Source organism: Saccostrea echinata, unplaced genomic scaffold (assembly GCF_033153115.1).
Source record: "Saccostrea echinata isolate AGI-Se365-2 ecotype Australia unplaced genomic scaffold, CSIRO_AGI_Sech_v1 ptg000054l, whole genome shotgun sequence".
Taxonomy (NCBI): domain Eukaryota; kingdom Metazoa; phylum Mollusca; class Bivalvia; order Ostreida; family Ostreidae; genus Saccostrea; species Saccostrea echinata.
In genome coordinates this window covers 36060214-36073095 of record NW_026889803.1, presented here as the reverse complement: position 1 = coordinate 36073095, position 12882 = coordinate 36060214, and the positions used below count along the sequence as shown (strand labels likewise).

Below are 12882 nucleotides of genomic sequence, written 5' to 3'. Positions count from 1 at the left end.
GCAAAGCCACTGGGGTGGACTTTTGGTAGTAAGATAAAGCCGCCTTAAGATTTGCAGACCTTAATTTCTTGTTGGGTCGGACAGTATCTAACTCTATTCTAACTCTCCGAATGTTAACAAAATTTTGTATTTATAGACAATATTTATAATTGACAATTTTGAGCAACATATGTCATGAGTTATTTGATTTACAAGTAGAGTTAAAGATTACATATTTAAATAAACAATAATAAAGTCACAGTCCATCTGGTTATATTACTCATAGCTAATTAACATAATGAAATATTTTTTATAGATAAATCTGACAGATTGAAGCAATTATGACAACTCATTAATTGATAACAGAAATGTAGAATTTGACAGAGAAAATATTCAAAGTAATTGTCAAAATGTCCAAAAGTTCATTTTCATCTGTGACATAAGGAATCATTCGCCCGTTATGCAAATTAACACACGTTTCCAACTGTTGTCAATGTCCATGGCATACTCATATTAGTAATTCCTTATACCATACTCTTTGGTTTCTTTTTTTCTTTAAGAGTTCCTTGTTCGTTTTAACATAACACCAGCACAAACAGCAACACTAAAAGATGTGAAACAAACCACAACCCTGAAAATAGAAATTTTTAAAAAACTTTTATACAGGGTCTTGCAGCTGTCTTTTGTAAAATGAAATAAATTGCGTATCATTTTAAATTACGATTAAACTCATTTATAACAATTTATTTTTGAAATTGTAAAAGAAACATTTCAATTTTAGTTGTGTTTAAGTTATTTTTCTCTGTTTTGGCAGAAGCTAGGGACATTAAAACTCATTCGTCTGAATGACCATCTGTCAGTCTCAAAATCTGAAACTTGGTCATAACTTCTGAATAAGAGAACATATGGCTTTCATATTTCACATTATCTGTTACGTCAATCACTTGACTTTTTCGATTGTATTATTTCAAATTTAGACCTCATGATCTCGGCCCTGAAGGTTTTTTTACATTCCTTTCTTTTTTTTTCTTTTACTTTTTTAAAAAAAAAAAAATAACGTTACATGGTTATATCATTTGAATAAGTCTATTAGGTAAAGCCTTGGAATGCAAGTAATTTATAAAGAAGTTTACAAAACATCATCATGTTCAGAAAAAAAACAGAGGAAATTCGGATTAAAAGTCGGCGATGATTACAGTGCCTTTTAACGTGTTATGAGCTTTGCTAAATGAAATAAATAAAAAGAGGAAAATTACAGACAATTTGACAGTTTTACTTGGTGTTTTTGCAAGATAATTAAATATAAAAGCACTGTTCAACAATTGGGAAACAATACTGCCAAATTGGGGGGAAAAAATGAACTTATTTTTAATTGGGAATGGGGCCGAATTTCGGCCCCTGACAAGGGACTGATAAATCCCTGTTAATTTACACATGTACATGTGTATCTGTCAAATCAATTTTAAAATGCTTATGTGAACAAGTGGCTCATGGGCCTCTTATGTAAGTATTTCATATTCTAAATTTCATTACAAGTCTGAAATTTTTCGACCCTCATTTGAAACCTAGGGTGAAAATGAAAATTCCGAAACCTTATTGTACATCTACAGGACACCACCAATCGATTACGCTACTGCTTAAAATGTAAGAGGGGTTCTGGGAACCAGGGTGTTTTTTATTAAAAAAAAAACACGTTATTTTTCGACCCCCATTTGACCCTCAAGGTGAAAATGAAAATTTCGAAACTTTATTGCACATCTGCAGAACACCACAAATTATCTTCCAAAAGATGATTAGGGCACTATGAAAAATGTAAGAGGAGTTCTTGGAACCAGGGTTTAGTAGAAAAACATCATTTTCGACCCCCATTTGATCCCTAAGGTGAAAGTGAACATTCCAAAACCTTATTGCACATCTACAGGACACCACCAATCATCTTCTAAAAGATTATTAGGCTTTGTGCGTAAAATGTAGGGGAGTTCTGGGAACCAGAATTTTATCGAAAAAAACGTCATTTTAACCCCCGTTTTGCCCCAGGGTTAAATTGAAAATTCCAAAACCTTACTGCACATATATGGAACACCACCTATCATATTCCAAAAGATTAATTGGTTATTGCTTAAAATTAAGGAGGGTTTAGAGGAATTAAGAAGAAAGTATGACAGACGGACGGACCAGGGTAACAACAATACCCACACTTTCTTAAAAAAGTACGTGTATGTTTGATAAATAAAATATATCGATAACGGCAAACAAATTAAACTCACGTAATAATGAATTTATACGTGACGGAGAATTGTATTCTTTCGTTTGTAATGATCACGTATGGTTTATTCAGTGTTTTTAATTTTTCCGTGGTCGATATATTCTTCAGGACAAGTGCATAACAGTCTGGATCTGAAAGAATAAGAGTATTAAATAATCAGTGTAAATGAATTGAAGATAATAAAGGGGAAATGGTAAATGAAGGAAGGGGGTCAAGGAAAAGTTTAATGAATTAATCAAATAGTTACATTCTATTACAAGATACATACATTTATATGCGTCAGTAGACGTATAAGATGGCGGACAGGAGTTATTATGATCAGAACATGACGCTCTGATATTCGACTGTATTCTTTTACCAAATGGATTATACTCAGCACAAAATCGACCTGTATTCAATAAAAATCATTTTTGTTTGTTTTATACATCATCTAATGAGCTTTACAAAAAATGTATAAAAACAAAACTTTCAAAAAACGTTGCAGGTTTCACACTTTATACCTATTACTTGGACTGGTTCGGCGCACACCTCTATTAATTTTGATACTGACGGATCTATGACACAGTGATATGGATTCGGAGATCCGTTAATCGTTGTTGTAGAACATAGCATCGCTTTGGAAGCCTGTATTCGTTGCTCTTCGGTGACTGGGCATTCTTCGACGTACCGGAATTCATCATTAGTACACTTTAGACTTACTCCCACTACATGAATTGCGAGAAGAATGACAAGGTGTTTCGGTATCTATAAGAACTATATTTTTTTCAGAATAGTGGATACTGATTGTACACATGTTTTAAAGAAAAAAATATTTCTATGTTTATCTCTTAAATTTTAAGTTTTAATAATGTATTTAAATGGCTTCAAAATATCAGGATTAAGAAATATCACGTACCCTTTTGTAAAGGACAGTTCCAGATTCTTTCTAAGTAATAAATTAGAAACAAATATTCTTACATCGTTGATGAGAAAATAATATATACATAAATCATGATGAGAAAATAATATATACATGAATCAAAGTAATTGATTCGCCATTTTAATTCTAGTCCTATACATAAAAGCATTGAAAAGTTTTTTTGTATTTTAAATATTTCAATGAGAAAAATGAATCCTAGAAATTTTTTCTTCCTAAATATTTTATTTGAGAAAATCGTTCACATTGTAATCATTATGGTATCCTATATTTTACACTTTATTTAAACGCCAAGAAAACTAGAGGTACTGTGAGCACTGAGCTCACTAAATGATACCCCCGCCTCCCATATGATTATAATGGCAAAGTCCATATTTTGCCCTGGGAGACCCGAAATAAGTGTCAGATCAAAAAGTAAAATAGGAGGTGCACAATGGCACTATGTAACAAAGATTCTGTGAAAGTCTCATTAAATTTCATTCAGTGGTATAAGAGGAGTTGCGGATAAGAGATACATGTACGTACCCCAAAGCGTAACAGACGGACGGACGGACGGACACCCCGATCACTATATACCCTCTCACTTTTCAAGCGGGGGATATAACAAGATGTGTTTGTGAAACAATAATACCCCATCATGTCAGCTTAAATCAAAGGTTAAACTTTTTCAAATGCAAATCAAATATGTTGGTACCCAAAGTAAGGTCTTGTCTCGAAGAATGTACCTGTGAAATATGAAAGCCCTAGCACCAACCATTGAAAAGATATGGAAAAGGTTAAAGTTTTTCTAAGTAAGTCAAACATCAAGATCAATGTCAAAATTAATGGTGTCCAATGAAAGGCCTTCTGGAAAGAAATATACATGTAAAATATGAAGGCGGTAGCACCAATCGTTCAAAAGTTATGGACAAGGTTAAACTTTTTCCAACAGAAGGTCAACTGCAAAGTCAAGGTCAATGGATTACAATTGTTGGTATCCAACGGAAGGTGTTGTCACAAGGATTATACATGTGAAGTATGAAAGCACTAGCACCAACTGTTCAAAAGTAATGTCAAAGGCTAAAGTTTTCTATAAGTAGGTCAAACTCAAAGGTCAAAGGGTCAAAGTTGATGGTATCCTAAGGAGGGTCTTGTCACAAGGATAACACAAGTGAAGTATGAAAGCCCTAGCACCAACTGTTCAATAGTTATGACCAAGCTAGGTTAAAGTTTTTCAAAAGTAGGTCAAACTACTAGGTCAAGGTCAAAGGGAAAAAAAGTTGTTGGTATCCAAAGGAAAGTCTTGTCACAAGGATTACAGAAGTAAAGAATGAAAGCCCTAGCACCAATTGTTCAAAATTTGTGGCCAAAGTTAAAGTTCGGTAAAAATTTTGCAAAAATGGGTCAAACTGCAAGGTCAAGGTCAAATATGATGGTCTTGTCACAAGGAATACAATTGTGAAATATGAAAGCCATAGCTCCAACCAATCAAAAGTTAAGGGCAATATTAAAGTTTTTGCTGACAGACAGACGAACGGACTGGGCAAAAACTACACATATAAAAAAAATGTAGAATTTATTATTACAGGTATTTAAAATTCAAGTCGGGTCATTCAGAACAAGTAAGATATAAGTTTTTCTACAGATTATACAAAAAAACAACTAGATTGAAAGGCTTTACCTATATTTCAAACAATTTTGAAAGTTTAAGTGAGTCATAATTGCTGTAGATATTTTAAAAATCGCCAACACAATTCCAAAAAAAGACCTGGATATATCAAGGCCAAACTGTTTTCACTTAAAACACGACCCTAAAGCATTCGAAAGGGTTTCTTTATCCTAGACACCATGCTCTGGAAATATCCATTCCGCGTGTTCTTAAAAATACATGCATTTTGTACTTTAAAAATACATGCATTTTGTATGCTTGCAAGATACACTGATGCATACATGTACGAATTGTTATTTAAGTTGCAATGTAATTTAACCATTCCGTTAATTCACTCGGCTTTTCTTCCTTTTTTCAAATTAAAACGAAAAAGATTAGGAATTTCCAGAGAAAATGATTGGTTGATTCATATAGAGACGTCACCATATACCCGTGAAGGGCTTCAAAATTTGACCTTTACTCGGCACTCAGGGCCATTGAGCAGTGAGGGATCTTTATCGTACCAACGCCTGCCGTGACACGGGTCCTCGGTTTTTAAGGTCTCATCCGCAGGACCCGCAACTTTCACTTCAAAGTGCCGAGCGCATGGCGAAGAAACAGTTGCTACACATTTTTATCGACTTAGGTCAGTCGCGGCCTTGATTCGAACTCAAGACCTCCCGATCACGGAGCGAGCGCTCTACCGACAGAGCTACCGTGAACGGTCCAGAGGAAATGATGTTTACAGAATCAAACGAAATAATACAAAAATCAATATTATTCAGAATTGCATTGTTTTTCACTTTCATGATTTGAATTGATAGAGGAATATGACTGTAGCACAAATTATTGGAACATTATTAAACATTGTTTTAATCGCTTCTTCAACCAGTAACAGATGCAGTACATAAGTAAATAAATACAGAATATACCTGAGTTTATGATACTGCATGGTATGATGTTAAAGTACATAATTACAATCTCAATTTAATATATTTAAACTATAATTGGTCTACAGTATGTAAAAGTACGAAATACTAGTACAATGCACATATTTAATTTTGAATTTTTTTAAATATAGGAGATAATATTCTGATTTTTGTTGCTTTGGATATCGATGGAATGCGATCTTATCGTCCTGTATCGGTGAGAAAATGTCAACTTGCTCATTCAAAACATATCAGAAATGTTAGTAAAAATTATAAGTAATGGCCTTTTTTATATACTTTTCCTATTTGAAAGAATGCACACAAGGATTTACTCGAACTAACTACACAATACACTGCCAGTATCCTTCATATGGTAGAAAATGTCAAAAAGAATGTGCATATGAGAGAGGTTCTTGTGACAACAGAGATGGATGTATTTCATCAAAGGAAGTCTACTTAACAACACGCTTACAAGAATGGGGTCATATTACTACAATTAGTCTAACTAAAGCAATTCATAGAGGTATAAGAAAGCAAGAGATATAAGAAAAGTAGACTATTATATTTTCTTCTGGTCATTGGACTTGTAAGTCTGTTTGTATCATTGTCAGTGCTTTCATCAAATGCACAGGGGTACGATTTTTTTTAAACGTGTATATTCAAATGGAGCACAAGATGAAGACAATACGTACAGTAAGCCAATCGACAGGAATATTTAGGTAGGGTTTCATCCTCATGAATCATTTATAGTCTATCACGAGGAATCAACGTGTATTAATTGCTTGGTTTTCAAACTAAGTATGGTCAGTGGAGTTTACTACTTTGAAACGATTTGAACAACTGCACTGGCACATCAGCAAATTTGAATTCTAAGGATTAACATTACTAAAATAGCACCATCATTATTTTGTGATTTTCTTTCATATGCCTTCAATAACTTCATGACGTAGTGCACATTCTAAATACATGTTTATTTGAAAGACACAATCGAATAATCTATGAAAACACTCATGATTACTCCCTCCTTTGCAATGGCTAAAATTAAATTGTAAACACGTACATGTATAGCGCACTCAGTATACAAACTGACCTACAATGAAATATGGAGATAACGAACAGTATTCAAGCTCAAAGTCTATTAAAACAATACAAATCGGGAGCAGAGCAAACACGGACCTCCAAAAACAGAGGTGGGATCAGGTGCCATGGAGGAGTGAGCACCCCCTGCCGACCGGTCACACCCGCCTTTTCATGATAGGTAAATAACGGAAAAATCCGTCGACAAATCAGTGTTTAAATAACAGCCTAACAATTAGTATGAAAAACGCCAGTCAGCATATGACTTAATGAGAGATTGTATGCTGACAAGTTCATTGTATCGATCACAGAACTTACGAAATTATGACTTTAAACGAGACTGTGATATTCTTGTTTCACCAACTTGTTTGACAATAACTTGCCTCGTTTTAGAAAGTGTTCATACATGTACATAGAGCATGTTCTTGCGTATCGAATCAACTGAGAGATATAAACCCACTATGCAGGTGATAAGGATATATTGCTGCACAGGTGGCAGGGATAGTTTCGTACTAAAGACCCGGTCAAATTTCTTAAAAAATTGAGATATCCCCTGTTTGATGTGATATTTTATGTAGAAAAATGATTAGAATAATTATGGGACACATTTGCAGTGTAGCAGAGTGCTTGCTGAAAAAAATGATGTGCAACATGTAGGTGTCACTATGACGCTTATCATATACAGAGTTGTAAATGCGAAACTAAGACACGTGGTCAGTTGCAGAGGAAATTCAGCTGAAAAGCAGTAGGCCTTAGAAGAAGGTGTGTATCTCAGAGGGAAGGTGAATGGCCCCATATCAATTGGTGAATTTTTATTAGGGCTTGCATTGATTTACAGACTACTGGGTGTTTTATCCTGCTCGCCCGGGCCTGGGGGTGGGTTGTGTGGGTGTGAATGAGGCCCAAATCTTGGAAAAACAAGCCAAAATTTGGGGAGTCCCCAGGTGCATTTTTGGTACATGTGCACTCTAATAGGCAGATTGCATGTAATTTGTTGACATAATTTGTGAGTCATGGGCAAATGAAGTGTAATTAATTAGCCCCTGGAAAACTGTCCTCATGTACATGTTTTTATGGATCGCATGTATATGTGTACCCCCTCGGCACATGTTTGGCATTAGAAAAAACTATCCTCTGCCACCACAAGTAAGTGAAGTTGACGATTGAAAAGATAAAGACATTTCACGTTTATCAAAAAACTTTGTTGTTAGATTACCATTAACGTCTTTAATTTTTCTAGTAAAATATTCAAATATGAAACAGATGTGTCAGACTGTGGTATCTTTTATTTCAAGCTTACTGGGATATATCGTGTCGACATATGAATGGAAATAACTATTGTTAATTCATAATACGATAATAATTTATAACTAGAGCCGAGCTCGTTGCAATGCAACGAATAGGTCTTCCGTCGGAGCTCCGGACAGAACAGAGCGACCTTGAGTCAAGGTCATGCAACATTTTAAGGTTATAAACAAGCCTGTAAGGGGCATCAACTTTCAATGTTTCAACAGTAGAAAGACAGTAAAGGAATGTAAAATTCCCCTGTCAGTGAACTTGAACTTGTCCAAATAACTTTGCGTCAAGCCATGACACATTCTGCAGCTGGTTAAGAGCAAACACCATCTTTATGTCACCGACATAAAAAAAAATCACAGTCACGTATTCTTTCAGACTATTCATCCAAAACATCATATTCTAAGTGACCTCGAATTTAAGTCAAGGCCATTACACACTCTGGATGATATATTTATCATCTTTTCAGTGAAATGCAAATGCATGCAATTTTTTCTATTACAAAAGTATAGACCTTTTTGTTTATTTGTTTGTATGTTGTTTAACGTCCCTTTCGAGAATTTTTCAATCATATGGAGACGCCACCATTTGCCGATGGAGATCTGCAAATTTTGACCTATACTCGGCACACATGGCCATTTAGCAGTGAGGGATCTTTTTCGTGCCAGCACCTACTGCCAGACGGGACCTCAGTTTGTACGGTCTCATCCGAAGGATCAGTCTCTGCGTCCCACAGTGGGATTCGAACCTGCGACGTAAGGATCAACTCCATAATCCACGACTCTAGAGCAGACACTCTTACCACTGCGCCACTTGGGCGACTAGACCTTTTTGAATTTTACACTTATTATATCAGTGACCTTGAACTTGCCTAAATGACCTATGTTAAGGTAAAAAACAACCTTTGAACAAATTATGAGCTTCCAGTGATACCCAATGACAAAGATATACCTGAAAAAGAATATTGCACTTTTCTGTCAGTGACCTTGAACTTGCCAGAAAGACCTTGGATCAAGGTCAAAACACATTCTTGGATCATAAGCAATCTCTGTATCAAGTAAAAGCTTCCAGTGATTTTATATAACAAAGTTATAGCATGTGGAAAAAAAATAATATTTATCTGCCAGTGACCTTGAACTTGCCAAAAAAACCTTTGTTCAAGGTCAGGAAAACCCATCTCAAGCAATCTGAGAAAAAGTTTCCTGTGTTCCTCCCACCCCTTATAAATTTATAATCCAGGCACGAATTTTGCCACTTCTTCTGCCAGTCTAGTACTATGTTATCTCAAACCGGTGGATCATAAGCAATCTTTGTTCGAAGTATGAGCTTCAAAAGTTATAACACATACAGTAATCTTACAGTTTTCTGTCAGTGACCTTGAACTTAAAGGAATGACCTTGGATGAAAGTCGTGTCAAACCCTATAATTTTGTCATAAGCAATTTCTGTATCAAGTATGATACTTGCTATTTTTTTCTAATGACCTTGAACTTGCTGGAATGATGTTGGATCAAAACCATGACACACCTTCGGATCATTAGTAATCTTTGTACCAAGTATGACCTCCCAGTTTCTTCATAACAAAGTTGTAATATCCTTGGCGAACTATCACGTACAGACGGACAGCTAGGCAGACGGACAGTGTGATTCCAAAAGACTCAAAACACCCCCACCCCAAACCCACACACTTCGTTTGGGGGGATATATAAATTCCTTTGTTAAATTATGAACACTCTTTCCGGCCCAAACCTTCTCCCTGTAATCAATATTTGAAAAAAAAATGAATGTATGCTATGTTGGAAATTTTCTCATTCTAGTCCAGGGATTCTTGAGAATACTATTTTCAAATGACCCGATGCGCGGATCTAGAGGGGGTTGGGGGCAGTTAAATGTATATACTAAACAAGAGGCCCATGGGCCACATCGCTCACCTGAGTACCTTTGGCCATGCTGTTCATTACCAGACCTCCCCCCTTGTAATACCTATTGTGGCCCCACCCTACCCCCAGGGGCCATGATTTGAACAATTTAGAATCTACACTACCCCAGGATGCTTCCACATAAGTTTCAGTTTTTCTGGTCCAGTGGTTTTTGAGAAGATTTTTAAAGATTTTTCCTATATATTTCAATGTAAAACTTGAGATTCCCCCTATTGTGGCCCCGCCCTATCCCCGGGGGTCATGATTTGAACAATTAAGAATCTACCCTACCCCAGGATGCTTCCACATAAGTTTCAGCTTTTCTGGCTCAGTGGTTCTTGAGAAGAAGATTTTTAAAGATTTGTCCTATATATTTCAATGTAAAACTTGAGATTCCCCCTATTGTGGCCCCGCCCTATCCCCGGGGGTCATGATTTGAACAATTTAGAATCTACCCTACCCCAGGATGCTTCCACATAAGTTTCAGCTTTTCTGGCTCAGTGGTTCTTGAGAAGAAGATTTTTAAAGATTTTTCCTATATATTTCAATGTAAAACTTGGATTCCCTATTGTGGCCTCGCCCTACCCCCGGGGGTCATGATTTGAACAATTTAGAATCTACACTACCCCAGGATGCTTCCACGTAAGTTTCAGCTTTTCTGGCCCAGTGGTTCTTGAGAAGAAGATTTTTAAAGATTTGTCCCATATATTTCAATGTAAAACTTGGATTCCCTATTGTGGCCTCGCCCTACCCCCGGGGGTCATGATTTGAACAATTTAGAATCTACACTACCCCAGGATGCTTCCACGTAAGTTTCAGCTTTTCTGGCCCAGTGGTTCTTGAGAAGAAGATTTTTAAAGATTTTTCCTATATATTTCAATGTAAAACTTGTATTTCCTATTGTGGCCCCGCCCTACCCCCGGGGGTCATGACTTTAATAATTTAGACTTTTCATTATCCCAGGATGCTTCCACGTAAGTTTCAGCTTTTCTGGCCCAGTGGTTCTTGAGAAGAAGATTTTTTAATGACCCCACCCTATTTTTGTCTTTTCTTGATTATCTCCCCTTGTAAGGGGACTTGGTCCTTTATTTTTAAAAATTTAAACTCCCCTTCCCCCAAGGAGACTTTGTACCAAGTTTGGTTAAAATTGGCCCAGTGGTTCTTGAGAAGAAGTTGAAAATGTGAAAAGTTTACAGACGGACAGACGGACGGACAACGGGTGATCAGAAAAGCTCACTTGAGCTTTCAGCTCAGGTGAGCTAACAAGTAAAACTGACCATGCCCCCCCCCTTAGAAAACACGGACCCTTCCTCGAAAACGCGGATCTGTGTTAGTCTTAGGTATGAAGCTTTAAGTCAACGACCCCCCCCCCCCCCTCCCCCATACACACACAAACACACACACACGAAATAGGTTTTTCACATTTGGGAAAAGAGTTTCTTTTTTTGGCTCGTCAAGAAATTTCTGGGTTGAAATATTTTTTTTTTTATTGGGATCCTACGGAAGCCGGTAGGTGCCAGGTAGAAAAATATTTTATCTGGCGGCCGCCAGATAAGTTTCTGGCGGCCGCCAAATAATTATCTGGCGGCCGCCAGAAACCTATCTGGCGGCCGCCAGAAACTTATCTGGCGGCCGCCATATAATTTTCTGGCGGCCGCCAGATAAAAAGATCTGGCGGCCGCCAGATAACTTATCTGGCGGCCGCCAGAAACCTATCTGGCGGCCGCCAGAAATTATCTGGCGGCCGCCAGATAATTTCTGGCGGCCGCCAAATAACTTTCTGGCGGCCGCCAGATAAGTTATCTGGCGGCCGCCAGATCTTTTTATCTGGCGGCCGCCAGAAAATTATTTGGCGGCCGCCAGATAAGTTTCTGGCGGCCGCCAGTTATTTATGTGGCGGCCGCCAGATAAAATATTTTTTCTACCTGGCACCAACCGGCTTCCGTAGGATCCCCCCCCCCCCCTCCGTGGAAAAAAATTCCTTGATCTGTGCCTGGACCCCATCTAATTTTTTCTACATGTATCCGTTAAAAGAGGATGTGACCCTTCATTTGAACAAAACTTTACCAAAAATATTCTGTGTTAATTTTCGTTGTTATGGTCCAGTGGTTCTTGATAAGATAAAAATGAGAAAAATTTACGAGTAGCATTAGAACAACAACGACGATAATGCTTATATACACCAATATAGCAAACAAAGATGAAGAATTATGAACAGCAAAAGCTTACTTGGGTCTTTGGCTTGGGAGATGAGATACTTTTTAACAATTGAAATTATTTTGTCTTTTTTTTTTACAATCGACGGGCCTGCTTTTCAAAGAGAGAGAGAGAGAGAGAATTTCTAGCTAGGTCTTTGAATAACAGTGAGATCGGTTCAGAAAACCAGGTCCCTAAGAATGTACATGTATATAAAATAGGCAGTGCCTTTCTCTCGGAATTCATCACCTGCTTCTATAAAGCTCCATCCTCACTTGTACATGTACCTGGTAAAACCAACCGACTGCGAAGGAAAACATTCTATTTATTTCGAGGATGGGAGTTTACGTATAGTGATGAGAGGAAATTTATTCACCTATACGTTCATTAAATATGAAAGATTGCTTCTGAGTATTTGTATACGATCGCACGACTTTCGTGTTAATTTATAAAAAGTTAGATTATGAAAGCAAAGAACTAAACTAACATTTGTTGTAGATGAATTAAATAATTATTTAGCCGTTTATAAGGTTTTTTTAACATCTGTAAGAACCACTTTATTTTAAAAAACAAATAATCGTCCTATTATTGGCGCCCATGATATATTAGACTATGTGTTTAAATAAAACATAATTCAGATATCGACATCCAAGAGAACAACACTTTCTTTTTCAGTGG

The 12882-nt window shown here is 36.7% G+C and overlaps 1 protein-coding gene across 1 annotated transcript in view; it reads right to left on the bottom strand.

Moving 5' to 3' along the window:
• Positions 1 to 309: 309 nt before the first annotated feature.
• Positions 310 to 12882, bottom strand: part of LOC133205197 (uncharacterized) — a 30808-nt gene continuing 18235 nt past the window's right edge. The window contains exons 2-6 of the mRNA XM_061340957.1: positions 3141 to 3170; positions 2746 to 2989; positions 2514 to 2633; positions 2247 to 2376; positions 310 to 610 (exon numbers count right to left, since the gene is read on the bottom strand). Of these exons, the coding sequence (XP_061196941.1) occupies positions 535 to 610; positions 2247 to 2376; positions 2514 to 2633; positions 2746 to 2989; positions 3141 to 3170 (600 nt within the window). The 3' untranslated portion in view covers positions 310 to 534. The remainder of the gene's footprint in view (positions 611 to 2246; positions 2377 to 2513; positions 2634 to 2745; positions 2990 to 3140; positions 3171 to 12882) is intronic.